This window comes from Etheostoma spectabile, chromosome 9, assembly GCF_008692095.1.
Source record: "Etheostoma spectabile isolate EspeVRDwgs_2016 chromosome 9, UIUC_Espe_1.0, whole genome shotgun sequence".
Classification (NCBI taxonomy): domain Eukaryota; kingdom Metazoa; phylum Chordata; class Actinopteri; order Perciformes; family Percidae; genus Etheostoma; species Etheostoma spectabile.
The window spans coordinates 37309876-37327348 of record NC_045741.1 but is presented as its reverse complement, the minus strand read 5'-3'; the positions used below and the strand labels follow the sequence as shown (position 1 = coordinate 37327348).

General features: G+C 40.8%; 1 protein-coding gene and 1 long non-coding RNA gene across 2 annotated transcripts; both read left to right on the top strand.

Annotated features, from left to right (window-relative positions):
* The first annotated feature begins 367 nt into the window (after nucleotides 1-367).
* Nucleotides 368-15409, top strand: LOC116695895 (uncharacterized). Its single transcript, XR_004333577.1, has 3 exons — nucleotides 368-378; nucleotides 3595-3597; nucleotides 14775-15409. It is a non-coding gene; the product is annotated as an uncharacterized LOC116695895 (long non-coding RNA).
* Nucleotides 10853-15055, top strand: fstl3 (follistatin-like 3 (secreted glycoprotein)). The gene is made up of 5 exons (XM_032526419.1): nucleotides 10853-11100; nucleotides 11593-11772; nucleotides 13433-13648; nucleotides 13763-13990; nucleotides 14106-15055. The coding sequence occupies exons 1-5, from the start codon at nucleotides 11031-11033 to the stop codon at nucleotides 14156-14158; spliced, it is 747 nt and encodes a 248-aa protein (XP_032382310.1). The 5' UTR covers nucleotides 10853-11030; the 3' UTR covers nucleotides 14159-15055.
* Nucleotides 15410-17473: the final 2064 nt, after the last annotated feature.

Below are 17473 nucleotides of genomic sequence, written 5' to 3'. Positions count from 1 at the left end.
TGTTGACAATCAATAACATCAACTACTTCACTAAAATTAATAGTATTTATTCTGCACCAAAATTCAACGGGGACAGGTCTGACAGCTCCAGTTCCACAAATCAGGCAAGACAAACATGTAAGATGATGATGAAAGGCTGGAAACAAATACTCTTCACTTCAACATAAAACAGGCTTAAAAAAAAATATGACAAAACAAAAGCTTGTTTCACACACACACACATACATACATACATACACACCCCTGTGTTCCTCATAAAAAAATATGTTTTTTTTTATGTCACCCAAAATGTAATCCAGACTTTTTTGGCAGCACTTTCTCTCAGGCCGGTATTAAGGAAAGTTAAATTGCTGAAGAATGATTACTTACTTATGCTGTGTGATGTCTTGTATCAAGAACCTCTCTGCAGGGTAATGTTCAAACATCTTGGAACATTGGAAAACTAAAAGCTGTTTTCGGATTTTTGTTATTGCCACTCTTCATTCTAACCCCAACCGGCCCGTCAGACACCGCCTACCAAGAGCCTGGGTCTGTCCGAGGTTTCTGCCTAAAAGGAAGTTTTTCCTCGCCACTGTCGCACTGTTGCTTGCTCTGGAGGAGACTACCAGAACTGTTGGGTCCTTGTGAATTCTGGAGTGTGGTCTATCTGTATAGTGTCTTGAGATAACTCTTGTTATGAATTGATACTATAAATAAAATTGAATTGAATTGAAATTGATTGATTTAAGGACAAACAACAAACGTGTTGTATGCTCTTCTCAGAATTTGGTCAAATAGCATATAATGATGCAACATTTTCCAAACGCGACGGTGGTTTTCAGTGGTGTATGTATTCGTAAAGAATGACGTTATCTTGGTTATTTGTTTTCGAAAAATTGACAAGCTATTACGTTTTATAGTATACTGGCAGCATACTCAAGGGGATAATGTACTGACATTTGACCCTTAGGTGTTAAAACCATGCATCATAAGTGAGAATCCAGCCTTTGCAGGTGACAGACTGGCAGACATTTGTTTGTGACTCATATCTGGGTTGAACCGAGAGATTACATTGCTAGACTATACAGTATATCATCAAGTGGATTCATTCCTGATATGCACTGTAATTGGATTTTCTTCTCTCACCTAAATGCAGATTCTCAAGCATGATGGATGGATTGACACCTCTGGGAGGCTATGCTCAGAGATAGGCACAAATACATCCATAAGGATGTTGTTACACAAATACTTGCTCATCAAATATCTCAAAATAAAATACAAGCCATTGGTGTGAGATAATGTATCATCTCATGTATTAATTAAAAGTAAGTCATTTAAAATTTCAAAATACAAATATACATTCTTTCCAAACTGAAAATACATTTTAGTAGTCTGGCGGGCTTGTTGCAGGAAGTAAGTCCCTCCCAGACCGGTGTTTGACAGAAGTACGTGCACCCCACAGAATAGTGCATGCTATTAGGTGTAGTTAAGTTACTTCATTCAGCCATAAGGTGTCTGGATAAACTCATAACAGTCACTGAAAGCCCTTGTGTTATGTTCACTGCCACAGAAGAGAAATGAAAAGTCCCTGTTCATGCACTGCAACTACGGTCTACCGTGCATTCTTCACATCAGAGTTGGTCCGTACTATGAATAGCTAGTTACTTGAGCTAACTTTTCGACCCAAGCTATTCTCCTGACAACTATCAAGAATTACCACTATGAAATGACTAAATGTAGCTATGCAAGAATTTCATTTTTGACCTGAGTTACAGACGTTGCTAACAATCTTGCTAAGCGTCCCATGTGATGACTTACCACAAGATGTCATTGTTCCAGGCTGCCAGAGTGTGTCTGTGACGCGTAATTATGGATCCCACGTAACTTCTAGACAAGTCCTGCCTCACGAAGCAGGTCGATTGGTTGGGGTAAGGCATTGACCTCGAGTAGTTGAGGTAAGGATAGCCGATTGGTCAGGGGATAGGACCTGAACGCATTGTGTTACTTTATAGCGAAAGCATGGAGGCCTGGTCAATAGTAGCGTGCGAATACTAGGGCGGATCTTGCCTAGAAGTTGCAAGGGTTCCATAAAAATATGTCTGTGACGTTAGCTGGTATGCTAACGCTAGGCACATTTGCCAGGTCTAAATGATAAAGTGTGCTAATAACTCTTCTCTTCTGTTGTATTATAGCCTCATTCTGTAGTCTAAGCTTGCCTGAGCATGCAATATGGGATCATATATGGATGGCTAACCTTTCTCTTAGGGGAAATGTCCACACACCACCAAAGCAGCTTCTTTCCTCAAGCTACTGGTCACGAGGAACACGTGGAATTTTGGTAGTTCAAAATTGTCTTGTTGCTTGACCCGACAGGACATGTTTCACTTGCGTTTAGCCAAAGACTGATTACGCTACTCAGGGTTTTCCCAGGCTACACAAATACTAGCACTTAACCAGTGATGGGAACAATGGCGTTATAAAATAACGACGTTACTTTTGTCAGTAACAAGTAATCTAATTGATTACTCTTCCCATCTTAATAACGCTGTTACTGTTACTAACAAAAAATGTGGCACGTTACTATAATTGAAACTGTTTTTTCATAAAATCAACTAGATCTCTTAGCCGAGAAGCAAATATTTTATTTCTTCCTTGTTCAATGGGCCGTGTAACGCATTAGTTACTTTCTGAAGTAACTAGTTACTTTTTGGAAGACGTACTGTAACTACTAACTGTAACTAATTACTTTTTAAAAGTAACTTTCCCAACACTGCTCTTAACAAAGGATTTTGAATGAATCTTGAATCGTATACGTATTTTGTCACAACTTACATCTTTTTTTTCTATCAAACAAAACACAAATTTGCACAATACTTGAAAGTAATGAAATACCTAATCAAAATACATGTAATCACAATACCTGCCAGGCTTTACTCTGCATTCCCAATGTTCATAAAGACCTTGTGAATGTTATAGCTTCCAAAGGGTCCAATTTGGTTGGTAATTATTTCATTATCCATTCACCCTAGTATCGGAATTCACTTTTAAACAAGAACTGAAAAGTACCTCATACAATGGCAGAATATCTTAATCAGAATCCGCTTTATTTGCCAGGTATGAGGACACATAGAAAGAATTTTTCTTTGGAGCATCGTTACTCACACTGTGCTTACACAACCAAAAACCAACCAAAACAAAAAATATACACACTAATATATACACAATGTCATTAAGATCATATCTCACTTTTGCAAGTAATTAAAACAAATAACATAAATACCTCTGATTAAGCTCCCAAAAGTTATTTTTCTCCAGACTGTCAGCGGTGTTGATTCACATCAAAAGTTTTTATCGTTAATGAGCAGAAATCTGATGAGAACTTTGTTTGTGTTTGACTTTAGAGACTTTTCCTCCTCCAAATTACATAACATTGCAGTGTCTGCAACGGATGCACCAGCAATCTGGGAAATGACTACAGTAAGTCGTGGCTGTGAGTCACATCCAGCGGAATTAGCAGTACAAAATGTGGCAGCTTTAAATGAGGTAAAACAAACACTGTTTGTATGAGTGAGCTCTCAAGGCAACATAAGGCTACATGAAGTGTAAGGACAGCAGATGGTTGCTGGCGCATCAGACTCGATCCGACAGACAGGGTATGTAGACCAAAATGGCGGTGGCATAGCGGTGATCAGGATACAGCTGGTATTCACCACCGGTAATGCAAAACTAACTTTATTTCACAATTTATTGGAAACAAGGATTTAATTAGGATTTGACCTATTTCAGATAAATTAAAGTGCTCATAATATGCTCATTTTCAGGTTCATAATTGTATTTAGATATTGTACCAAAAATAGTTTTTTTGTGGTTTTCATTTTCAGAAAACACCAAACACTTGTTGTAGGCTACTGCACATTGCTGCATCTCCTCTTTGCACCCTATGTGTTGATCTCTCTGTTTTAGCTACAGAGTGAGGCCTCTCACTTCTGTACCATCTTTGCTGGAAGATTTAATGCAGAAAGTACAGCTAGCTAGTCAGTTGCAGAGTATGAGGGCGTGCCACGGTAGCAGCTAGACGAGCATTGTAAGGTGTTACAAAGTGATGCACTTTTGTCACGGAAGTAAAGGCTGGACTACAACAGAGCAGTTTGGAGCAGTTTGTGAACAGTGTTTTCTGTTGAGATGACAAGTCCCTTTGGGGTAGACTTTGGGCTTTTTCACTTTGTAAACCTATAAGTGCACAAAAAAGATATATAACACAATAAAGGAAAGGGAAAAAGACAAAATAAAGCATAATATGAGCAGTTTAAGACAATAAGATTGACAAAACTGCAAAACTAATTAATATTGTTAGTTTTTAACTACAATTATCTTGTGAGCATTGATTCAGACAGGAGAACTGACACCCTGGTGGCTGAAATGGGTAATTGCATTTTTTCAAACATTTGTGGAATAATTAAATCTGGCATGACCAGATAGTTTAGAAATATTTTAAATAACAGAAAACGACTAAATGGTGGTAGGTAATACATCTAATTTCATATACTGCTTTAATAAAAAATGTATTTTTTCTGGGTAATGTGTTAAGTGACAAGCGACAAGTAGCTCTCACCTGAGACCATTGTCGACGCATGTGCAGGACGCCAAAAACGAAAGTTACTGTTGCGCTAGTCTGGACATTTTGCCATGCCAACGCTGCAATAAAGGTTGCCTATATGCCATGTATATAAATTTGCTGTGTAGTTTACTAATTGATTTGTACTTTATTTGTTTTATTCTACTTTGTTCAAACGGGGAAATGGAGAGGCCTCGTTCACCTGCTTGGAGCTGGCCGGTGACTGTGATGCGCGCGGGGATACACCGTGACCCTATTTGTGGATCTCCTGATTGCCGTGGATTACTTTTTTTTGTTTCATTGGATTACTGCAAAATACGGATTGTTTCTCTTAATGTTTCATGGTGTGATTGCAATTTCAACAGACTGTAGGTTGATTGTTCACTGTTACATTTTAAATGAATCAGGGCATCCCACCACCATCTGTCTGTTGTGTTCCAAGACAGCCATGCCGTGATTGGATTTCACCAGGGCAAATTGTTACATAAATTGTTACAATGTAATTTAAAATCTGCTTTAAAAAATAAACATACGTGTTTATTTAGCATGTTTGTTTTGTCCATATGTGCTCGTGCTGTGTTCCCCAAGTGGTAGGACAGGACTCAGCTGCTACAATGATTTTTGTTTGTTTTTGCTCCCCCGGCTCGAATGTCAAACTCCGCTTCTGGAGAACTGCTATTGTCCATCCCCCTCCATCCAGGGTCGGGTCGCAGGGGCAGCAGCTCCAGCGGGGGCCTCCCAAACTTCCCTTTCCTAAGCTATGTTGACCAGCTCTGACTTGGGGATCCTGAGGTGTTCCCAGGTCAGGTTGGAGATATAATCCAAACGTGCTATCTAAACGTGCCTGGAACACCTCCCTAGGAAGGCCCCCAGGAGGCATCCTTACCAGATACCCGAACCACCTCATCTGGCTCCTTTCGACGCAAAGGATCAGCGGCTCTACTCCAAACTCCTCATAGATGACTGAGCTTCTAATCCTATCTCTAATGGAGACGCCAGCCCCCCTCCAGAGGAAACCCATTTCGGCTGCTTGTACCCCGGATCTCGTTCAGTCGGTCATGACCCAGCCTTCATGACCATAGGTGAGGGTAGGAACGAAAATTGACCGGTAGATCGAGAGTGTAACACTGCACCGGTGTCTGGCCTGTCTCTTGCTCCATAGTCCCCTCACTCGCAAACAAGACCCCAAGGTACTTGAATTCCTTCACTTGGGTTGAAGTAGCGATCACTTCAAATCAAGCTCAATACCTACTCCTCACGTAACATGATCTCTCTGTTCGTGACCGTGCAAGTGCTCCAAACAACTTATCAACTTGCAGAAGTAATTCAAAAAGGAGAAGATTTTGAATTGTTTGCAGTGTTATTAAATGAAAACACAGTGGCAATTATTGGTAAAGAGTATTTAAAAAAAAGTAACGTTTTCTTAGGAAAAATATCTGGTATTTCCTGCATCCCCCACACACTCAACAGTTCCTCTCATCAGCCATAAAAAGGGAAATTAGATACTTTCATCACCCCATATGAGAAAAATTTGACACAGAATACATTTGTTGTCCAATATGTTTGATATATGGATGTTAATAGAGGCCTACTTACTAAATAGTGGCATCACCAGCAATATACAACTATAATCAGTTGAACATGGTGGAAACATACTTGCAACTTTGCATAAATATCCTATCTGATCTTTACTTTCCACTGAGAAACCCTTCCAAAAACAGTGTGCATTTTCTTTATAAAGCTAATGTTACATCTGGACACACCAGGGTCATGAAAGTCTGTTCAGTCAAGTTGAATAAAAACACTTGAGAGCTTGTAAGTATGAAGTATGAATGTAAGTATGAAAAGCATGAATGGAGCATGAGGCGTCTATAGAGCAGATGAGTACCAAGGGTTGTACCAACCCACTGGGGATCACTGATGGGAATAACGACGTTATAAATAATGTTGTTAACTTTTCAGTAACGAGTAATCTAAATGATTACTCTTCCCATCTTAATAACACTGTTTCCGTTGCTGCCCAAAAATGGTGTGCGTTGCTATAATTGAAGCTGTTTTTTTCATCAGACCAACTAGATCTCTGAGCCCAGAGGCACGCATAGTCAGACACAACAAACAACACACGTGAGTCAGTCAACGAGAGACAGGTATGGCGTTATGAAATCGGGGGGGGGGGACTTTTAAACCCCCACACATACACACACACACACACACACACACACATACACACACACACACACACACACACACACACTCATGCCGGCTCGATGCACACACCAGCGCACAAGTATAAACATCAGGCCACTTACCTTATTTCCACTACAAAGAGTGTATATACTTGTTATTTATTTTGCTACAGTGCTTAACAAGCATTACTTAATTTTGCTCAGTTGTGGCCTGTTAAGGGGCAATAAATGTCAAAAGTTTCAAAACATCTATCTTGTTATTTGTATCAATCCACTAGACATAATATCTACATACATGGCATCTGATTGGAGGCTAGTCTCACTTTGTCCCACAGCAACATTAACAGAGTTTAGATGTGTGTACATTGTTTCTGTTGATGTATTGTATTAAGTGTCCATTTCATTATAATATTCAGATTTATCCTAAATAATTGAACATGCACATGTATTTTAAGTTCCATTGAAGAGGGATGGAGGTGGGGTCACATTTGAGCAAGCAATGCATGAGTTACTTTCTGAAGTAACTAGTTACTTTTATAATTTGTAACTGACTATCTAATTTTTGGAAGAAGTAACTAGTAACTGTAACTAATTACTTTTTAAAAGTAACTTGCCCAACACTGCTGGGGATGAGGAGTAGATCCGGAGCAGCACAAAGATGGAGCTAAGTGACACTCACTCTGACACAGAAGGAGACCCTTTAGTCACCACCACGTCAGTGCCCTGCTCTGGTTACAAAGCGAGAGAGGGCTCAAGAGAGAGGAAACGGTGACATGGGGGCAGAGAGAGGGAAGGACTGGGAGAGAGACGAGGGAGAAAGGTGAAGGGGGGGAGGGAGTGCTGTTTGTATAAGCAGCACGTGCGCCTACATCAACCTTCCCCATTAAAGAACCGCCGGAGGGACTTCACATCATGGGCAACGCTAAGCACAGGAAGGACGCAGGGAAGAAGAGGGTGAGGGTGAGGTGGAGGTGGAGGGGGAAAGTTGTGTGCAGAGGGACAGAGGGGGTGACTCTTTCCGGCCTTGTCACTTTTCCGACCCTCGTTGCCGGTTCAATCAGTAACACACATTAGGAGTAAATTGAGTGGATAGATATTGCAGCTGCTTTCAGTCCAGGGCAGCTGGAGCAATTACCACCGCTGAGGCCTGTTTGGTCATGTGACGTAGGCTACACATCAGTACTAGGACTTAAGATAGGCCAGTGGGTGGATTGTAATGGGATTTCTTTCTTATAGCAATAAAACAAGTGCTTTCTTTCATGCTCTGTACAAAGACATGCACTTTTATCCTCTATTAGTCAAGAATGCAATATTTACCAGTGAAATAAAGGATGTACTTCACAGAATAGCTATAGAATATTGCCACTCAAGAGTAAATAGCTAAGTGGGCTAGATATATTTCAAGAAATATATAAATATATAGACACAAGCTATACATGACCGAACAGGAGTTCCACTATGGTGAATACGTCAGTCACCATGAAGTGAACCAGCTTGTTGGTGTGACACAGCAACCAGAAGAAGAAAACATCTGACCTATCCTCTAGGTTTAATGGTCATGTTGTATCTGCTCCTCGTAATTACTGACACCCACGTGTCAACTATGTTTTGTATCTTGCAACTTATGTATCTAGAAGATGATGTCATATGTATCTGGGAGGTGACAAGTATAGATTACATTTAGGACTGCTTTGGTTCCCATATTAAAGGCTAAATACATTTTTAGTAGATGAGGACACACGAAGATTTAAGGATGCTGCAGAGAGTGACAAATTAATTTTGAGAGACAGACGAGGGGCGCCCTCATCTGGTCATTTTGGTCAATTGCAATTGCCACCAGGACTAATAGCCTATGGTCTGCAGCAGTTCAGTAGGCCTACGCTTCATGTAACAGTGTCATATTAGGATATCCTGAATTGGTATAAAAATAGCATGCCTCTCATGAAGATATTACACTTTGGGCTAACGGTAGTTACCAACAAAGGTATTTTAAGGGTACGGTCAGCTGTTGGACATACAAATAAATTGTAGCAAATGGCTTCTCCTTAACCTTAACAACATTATCATTATAGCTAGCTTCCTAAGTTATGTTACTAAGCCTATATCTAAAATGACATTTGAAAAAAGCCATGGATTAATAAACACTAAGCTATAATCACAACAAAGTGTTTATATCACACTGACATGACACTTTTTTGTTATGTTTCTCACACTATACAATTGTAGAAACATATACACGAATATACTCTGGTTACATGAGTTGGAATTTAAATTGGTATGAGAATAAACAAACCCAACTCTGCTTTTCATAAATCTGCCAACATTTCCCACTAGATGGCAGTGGTGTTTTTGCTTTTTCTGTGTAAAAGCCAGACAAATCTGGCCTACTGTGTGACAGACTGAGCTCCACACCTGCCCCGTGGAGATGCACTCTCTCTAATTCACATCAGACACAGTCTGCCATGGGCTTCTTAAATTTCATGCTGCCCCTCAGAGCCAGGCCACTTGAAAGAGACCAAGATTTCTCACAGATGAGACACAGTAAGCAGCACCCTAATAAAGATTGTACATCGTACAGTCCAAATTCCCCAACATGCTGTATGCATTTGTATGGCTCGGCAGTAATGATCCAAACCATATGAGGAGCTGAGTGGATCTCCAGAAGAAGAAGCAGCCCACCCACAGCCATGGCTCACTGCTCTCTTTTCGTCTTTCCTCCCCTCCTAGGTCAGGCAGCATTCCTTCGGTGCCCTGGGGATCTCTGCTGAAGAAGGCCACATCATTCACAACGACTCCGATTCTGCAGCATATGCTACCTTCATTCCCCCCCACGATCAAAAGGATACATAAAAGAAAGCAGTGACAGACAGATGTGCAGTCTCACATTACTTTAGCATTAGAGCATAGCTCTCAGTGTCAGTGAGTGCAGGAAGAGAGAGGAGCAGTGCAGATGTTCTTATCATACATGATGATAATGCAGATTGGCCTTTAGTCACCTGAGTGGTTTTTCAAGACTAGATTGTGTCTGGTCGGCAGATACTGTATATATATCCACAATATTTCAATGTGTTTGCAGTCTTGGCTGCTGTGGTTGTCTGCATGTGATCATCGACTAAAAATGAGGGGACATGAATTTTCTTGATAAGCTCCAACGTAGTGTTTATTTAACGTGATCTATTGCTCAAGGGCATAACACCTTCACTCCCACTCATCCCCTTATCTCAGTATTATTCTAACCACATCTGTAGAGTGAAATATCAGCCTTCATTGATAAACCCAGACAGTCAACACAATGAGGTATGGTAATGTTGGAGAGCCGGGTGACTTCATTTTTCAAAGGACTGTTGTTATGGATGTTTTTAGGCACTTGATAATAGTTTGATTTAGCATGATATGGCCTTAGAAGATAGTAACCGCTTTGCTGCGGTGGCTCTTCTTTTCCTCTGTGTTTACATTGCACAATTTAAGGTCAGTGCTGGATCCACGTTGCATCAAAAGATTATGGTTTGGACACAATAGGGAGAAAAAAAATGAGTATGTCATCTTTAACGGCCACTTTTTCCTCCTAAACCACACAGAGCCTCTTTTAGACAGAAAAGTAGCACAGTCAAACAGAGAAGAGAATGAATACCTCTGAGCTATGCCACATTTAAGAGAAAGATGAGACAACAGAGACCGGAACATCTGGAACCCACCGGACAAATTAAACTCAAACTGCTTCTTATAAGGTCACATTCAGAGATTATTATGCAATCAAGTATTTTCCCAAATACCTGAAGAGTTAATTTAATTAGTCCGTTCAATAAGTTGCATCAACAAAAAAAAAAAAAAAACATCTCATCCAAACGAACTGTAAATAATCACTGTAAATATTTTTAATTAGCCTGTAATGAGTCTAATATGGTGTGAAAATGTTTCGTGAGGTCATATAAGTGGCCAGCGTCTGGCGCTGGAGGGCAAGGATCATTTCCCGACTCTGGAAATTGAGTCAGAGTCAAACTGTGTCCTGCCCTGGCTTATTACTGGCTGAGAGGATCGCCCATCCCAGCAGCATAATTCCATCTGGGCTAAATATTTATACAGAGGGGGAACGACATCACTTATCCACAACACATTCATTCACATGAGGGAGAGCTACTTCCAGAGTTGAGTTTGCCAGAGGAACATCACTACTTCTTGCTGATATTTGTAGAGACAAGCTTTTAGGGGCAAAAAAAAAAAAATAGCATTTGTACTACCTAGACTGCACAATGATCTTTTTCATCCCTGTTTTTGGTGTGATTCTCACTATGTATCAGATTGGGAGGAATCCTGCCAGTGGTGAGTTTTTTGTCTCTTCTTTTTTGTATTTTGAAAAAGAAAGTCCAAAGTGTTCCATGCTTTGAAAATAACTGCATGAATCCTTTTACAGTTAACATAACGACGAGGTACTTTTTTCCCCGAGAATTATAGTCATGTACTATTATGTACTTTACCTCAGCCTTTTGAAATAAAAATAGTGCAGTAGATAGTTTACTCTTTGTATATATACTTAATAATACAAAATATATAAAATTATATGCTTAATAATATTTTTTAGACAAAAAAACATGTGAAAACATCCAAGCAGACAGGTGCTATATAGTGTGCTATACAGCGTTTATAACACTACAGCTTTATCATTAGCCTTCATTTAATGGACATTGACTAAAAGAATTCCACTTGACAATAATTCAGAATTATGTAGATACTTTTTTCGTGTTTATAAACATATATGTGAGTTTACATGGGTCAAAGTAAATTCACTTGTTTTATTTTTGCTGCTATCTCCAGCTGGGATGTGCTGGCTGCAGCAGGACCAAAGGTGCGACATGGTGCTGATGAGAGGGGTGACCAGGGAGGAGTGCTGTGCCGGGGGCCGCCTGGACACAGCATGGTCCAACACCAGCCTGCCCATGAATGAGGTCAGCCTGCTGGGCTTCCTGGGAATTGTCTCCTGTAAACCATGCAAAGGTAAACAAACACACCTTTCGTTGATTCTGCCGAGTAGCAGGAATCAATTACCTGTGTATTGCTTTGGTTCATCACACATGGCATAAAATGATCCCACTGGACTCGGGCTGCTTCTGCCAGTGGTAGTTTTAAGGTAAGTACTGGATGTTTTAATCACTGCTTAGATATCAGTTGCAGACTTAAAACAGAAGGTTTTAAATATCACAGGGACAAAATTGGCTACTCCATTACACTAAATAACTCTTGTCTTCCCTGCGGAGAGTTAGTGAAAGTTAATTCAAGCCACGCCGTTTGTGAAAACAAGGTATTTACACAACGATTTCCCGGTGCCGCTTTCAACAAAATGCAGACATGGATCCGGGAGATCCTTCCACATAACTCCACCCAGCTGTCCTGAGAAGCTTCATCTTTTGGAATCTCTGCGAGGTTCATTCAGGTTCACTTGCAAATCAATTCTTGTTTTCTTAAGCAGCACTTGCACCATGTGGTCATAGGACAAAAATGTGACTTTCTCTAAGCTGATTAAGTCCAGTTAAAATTGATTCACAATTCATTCACATTTTTTGGAGAACATACCCAACCACAGCCACAGGGCTTTCTGGCCTCGTCACACAGCTTAGAGAAAGAGAATTGTGGATTGTATTTAGATAAACCTGAAATAAGCAGATAGACCAGAGTCAAGGGTAGCCTGCAGCTTTGTAGAAAAAAAGACTTACATCAATGTAAATAATTGTCACATGAAAAATGATTGATGTTGGTCGAATCACAACCTCCTTTTGCCTTGTTTGCTTCCATGAGCACAATAAGAAAATACATTCCTGCAGGCTGGAGTAAATGCCTGCCACATGTCTTGGGCTCATAATGTGCTCCACTATCTTGATCGTTTGGAATTCAGAGAAAAACGTCGGCAGCGTGAATGAAAGTTAAACGATGGCCTGTCAGTTCAGAGTAAGACACCTACATCGTTACAAGACTTTAGTTTTTTTCAGACATTCCCTTATTGGGAGACACAGAGGAGAGAAAATGTATGCGCAGCAAGAAACAGAGTGAAAGATGAAAATGAACTAAAAGTTAGACCAGAAAAAAAACACAGCTCTAGAATATAACAGGATATTGAAGTGCTGGTAGAGACAGGAAATAAGAAATAAGTTCCTCATTGTTTGCAGAATCCTCAGGACTCGGAGCTGATCAGCCATCATCTCTCAAGGTCCTGGGAAAATACCTGTGTGCATTGTCTAATGTTGATTTTGCACTGTGTAGGATTACAGTTCCTCCTGTGCTTTGACATTATGGGGTGTCAGAGGAGCCCGGGGCTTCCTCATTTCTCAGCCTGTAAACTCCTCTGACAGCTATTTGAACTCTGTCTACCTCAGAGCCCCTCCGTCCCTCTGCGGGAGCTTAGCCCAATCCATATGCAGCCGTACACATAGGTCTGTTATGAAAACACGCCAGCCTCAAATTCCACCAGACTAGACACCCCTGTGTGTAACGGTCAATAAAGAGATGTGATTATTGTAAATATTGTGCAAGGTGAAAATTCTGTTTTGGTCTGGGAAAAACCCCAGATCTCGAGCTTGTTTTGGATAAAAATGCCTGCGGATCACCGGATGTAACATTACACTGACACTCACATGTGAAACCACTCGCTGTGCTTTTGTAGAGACTTGCCAAGGAGTCAAATGCAGTCCCGGGAAGGTTTGCAAAATGAAGATGGGGAGACCTCAGTGTGTGTGCTCTCCAGACTGCTCTCACATTACTCAGAAGCACGCTGTGTGTGGCAGCGACGGGAGGTCATATACCGATGAGTGTACTCTGCTGATGGCCCGCTGCATGGGACACCCAGACCTGGAGGTCATGTACCAAGGAGACTGCAAAAGTAAGCATGACTGATCTATTTCATCCTGTTTCTAAGATAACCTGTTGTGCACAAAATACTGTAAATCACACCTTTTTTTTATTTACCAATAGTCCTTTTTCATGTCTTGCACAGAGTCGTGCTCCAACGTGGTGTGTCCAGGTACCCACACCTGTGTGACCGACCAGACCAACAGTGCTCACTGTGTCATGTGCCGCACAACTCCTTGCCCAATCCCCATGCCGTCTGAGCAGCCAATCTGTGGCAATGACAACATCACCTACCCCAGCGCCTGCCACCTCCGCCGGGCCACCTGCTTCCTCGGTCGCTCCATAGGAGTCCGTCACTACGGCCACTGTAACAGTAAGGCTACAGAAACACCTGTCACTTTCTAGTTTTACCAGTCTCTTACTTGTATGTAACAATGCAGATTCTGCAGCTGTCATGCAAGCCCATTTTGACTTTTCATTTTGTGCAGGTCCCCCTCGGACACCTCAACATTTCGAAGGCAGTGAGGAAAACGCAGTCTAGACGGACGACTCCTGACGCAGTCCTTTTTCAAGAAACGAGCTGTTCAAGAATCACTTCCAAGCGTCACACCACTAGCTTTCCATGATGACCTCTTTTTTTTTTGACAATCACTTCCTCTCCCCTTTATATACGGAATGACAATACATTTGAAAGACCTCTGTTGGAAGACACAGTAGTGTAACTGCCTCAAAAAGAGCTTCAAAAGCCCTGTGAGCAATTTGTGTAAAACTCCTTTCAGTTTGGGAAATTGAGGCAGATGATGTGTATTGAGATTAAAAAAAATGTTGGCTCTTTGGGAGATGTGTGCATATTGTAAATAGAATACCAATACTATTTATTGGAGAAGGTATCAAACTCTATTTATGTTTTTATCCTAGTAACAAATCCATATATCCTTGGGAAAGCTGATGCATATAATGTATTTATTGTGTTGTGTCTATTGTGTATGTACAATGGCGGCAAACTGGCATTGGCGTTTTACAACTTTTTACAGTTTTCACATTCCCCACACACAAAACAAACAAGCTGATGGAAAGCAGCGCTGATATGTTTGGAAAGCTGATACCAATTTATAGCCTGCCAATGTGCTTTTAATTCACCACAAACAAACGTATAGTACTTAAGATTTGGTTTGAAGGTGAGGAAGGGGCTCAGCCTAAACAAACCTGTATAGTCTGCCTCCTTCCCTCCCTCCACGCATGTTTACTCTACTTTGGTTGTGCTTGTAGGAGTCTCCGAAGACCAACCCTCTACAATACCTCCTCTGTTGAGATCTTGGCTTTGTTTTGTAAATACATTTTTGGAGGTTGTGCTAGTTCATTCCGTTGCTGTTTTGCTGCTTTTAAAGAACTAACTGGAGAAACAAATGTAATCAGCATCATCTGAGCAAAAGGAAAATTAAATTTGTCTGAGAACGGATTACAATTTAGGCCAAATGAACATACCTGTAACCTGATTACACTGCCAGAGGTGAGTCAATCTGTCCACCTACTGGTAAACCTGGTAGATATAGATGCAAACAGCCAATAGCAAGATGGTCAAGTGATCCACTTTAATCTTTAAACTCTAAGCAGATGTCTGAAATACTTTTAATAATCCTTAAAAAATTCAATGACTCTTCTGTAAATAACAGCCTTGTGTGTACCTACCTGTGTACCTACTGTGAAATTTGAATGACAAAGGCATTAACATATTTTTGTATTTTTGTACTGCCATTTCAAAACAACATAAAGTTTAATATTTGTCACAATGTGTCCTCTTTCTTTTTTTAACATACTTGTTTCTCGCTTTGCAACCTGCTTTTCTAGTATATCTCAATTCCCCTCATCATATCATCTGCATTTTATTATACTTCATACACATAACAATACATACATCATTATGAAACTGGGAAACTGTCTAACATGCATTTTACAAAAGTTTTTCTAAACTTTGTCACAGTCTGTAATGAAGCAGGTTTAGCCAAATGAGATCAAACTTGAACCCTAAAGGAGACGGCACACTTAGTTGTCAACATTTCATATTTGTCACATTTTGCCTTCTTTCTTTTTTTAACATACTTCATTCTTGCTTTTCAACCTGCTTTTCTATTATAGCTAAATTCACCTCAACATATCATCTGCATTGTATTACACCGCATACAATAACATTAGACACAGTAATACGCAACTGTGAAACTGTGTTTGACATGCATTTTACAAAAGTTGGATTTTTCTAGACTTCATCATAGCAGGTCCAGCCAAATGAGATCATACTTGAACCCTAAAGGAGACGGCACAGCTTTCCTATCATGCTGAATTTTAGGGTGGTGGGTCAGGCTTCGGCAGGCAGCCAGGCACTCGGTTTATGCATACGGTGCTTAGACCTCCTCTTCTGAACGTGCAGGGGCTGAGTCACCTCTTCGACAGGCCTCTCAAGGCCTTGTGTGAGAATCAAATCCAGACTGGGCCGCTTCTCCTCCCTGTTTTATAAGGAAGATCCCCCTGCTCTGGGTTAGGTGGGCAGGTCAGGGGGATGGAGGGCAAAGAAACTGAGAAATGAAGGTTTCGTAGCCTGGTTACTGACTCACTTCCCTGTGCAAAGTACCTCCCTTGTTTTTCTGTCTTTCTCTCCTTTCTCTAAATCCTGCGCTCCACCATGCAGCAGCATCTGGTTCGACTTTAGGGAGATGTTTATATTCCCAAGTACCCTTTTATTACACTGGGAATGGAATTGGATGTTTTGCTAGTTTAAACAGGGGCAAATAACAATGCCACCAAGGGGCTGTTTTTGTGCCCACACATAAAAACATAAAAATGGTCTTGTTTTAAAAATGTATCTTTTAGCGTTTTTCTGTGCATTGTGTGTAAAATTATACATGATGGATTGATCCAAAGATCTACACAAACATATTGGTCGGATTAAGTCATCAGACATACAGACATGTCTTAGTGTGGCCTGTTGAACTTCTGTCCTTTGAGGCCTCTCATGCCATTTAGTTTTTCATTTTTGGAATAATACATAGAAACCTATCTGGATTAACTGCCAAATCTACACTTCATTACGCTAAATGTACGTGGAAAATACAATGTTAAAGCCAAATTTTCTCTTACCTTAAGTGCGTGCCATCTATAAATTCTTCTGTGACCCACACAGTAAACTTCACAAGCCGGTGTTTCTTGCCTTAGTTTAAAAAGTGGCAACCCCACAGGAATTTGCATCGAACACCCACTAAAATAAAAACATTTGCCGCACTTTGCGGTGCATATGTGGAAATGGCTGTGGTCTTTCACGAAAATACACAACAGAGACAAAAGTTGAGAAAGCAATTTTGATGCATGTATCTGGACAAACTATCCTGATGGGTTCAAGACAAACCCCACTTAATGTTGTCATTATGACTGTATAATACCTTCACCAGGAACCCAACCTGTACATCATTACCACACAGCCATCTGACTGATGTCGGATATGATGCGCCAGTGTCGCACCAGTGGTGGTAACAACATAACCGCAGAGTAAACCTATGAGCCATTTCAGAGCGATCCTAATTACACTCAACATAACACCTCAGGGATTCTCTGCCCACTTTCCTCCATATTCCATTCCTTTCCCCCCCCTTCATGTTATTGTTTGTGGTGCAACCAATGAGGGGTCAGCCTCACTTCGACTGGAACACAGCTTTGTGCGTGTGTTTGTCTGAATGTTTGAGTGTGTGGGTGTGATTATGGGTGCATCTCACCTGTTATGAGCATGGGATCAGTCACACATTACATCACAACCTCTAGCTGAAGTGTTTATATCCCTACAAACACACGGGGCTATGATGTGACACCC

Excerpts from the sequence above, each read along its gene's own strand:
- fstl3 (XM_032526419.1), top strand. The coding sequence starts at position 11,031 with ATGATCTTTTTCATCCCTGTTTTTGGTGTGATTCTCACTATGTATCAG. Across the intron at positions 11,773-13,432 it reads CTCCTGTAAACCATGCAAAG|AGACTTGCCAAGGAGTCAAA; the intron begins GTAAACAAACAC and ends GTGCTTTTGTAG. Across the intron at positions 13,991-14,105 it reads TCACTACGGCCACTGTAACA|GTCCCCCTCGGACACCTCAA; the intron begins GTAAGGCTACAG and ends CATTTTGTGCAG.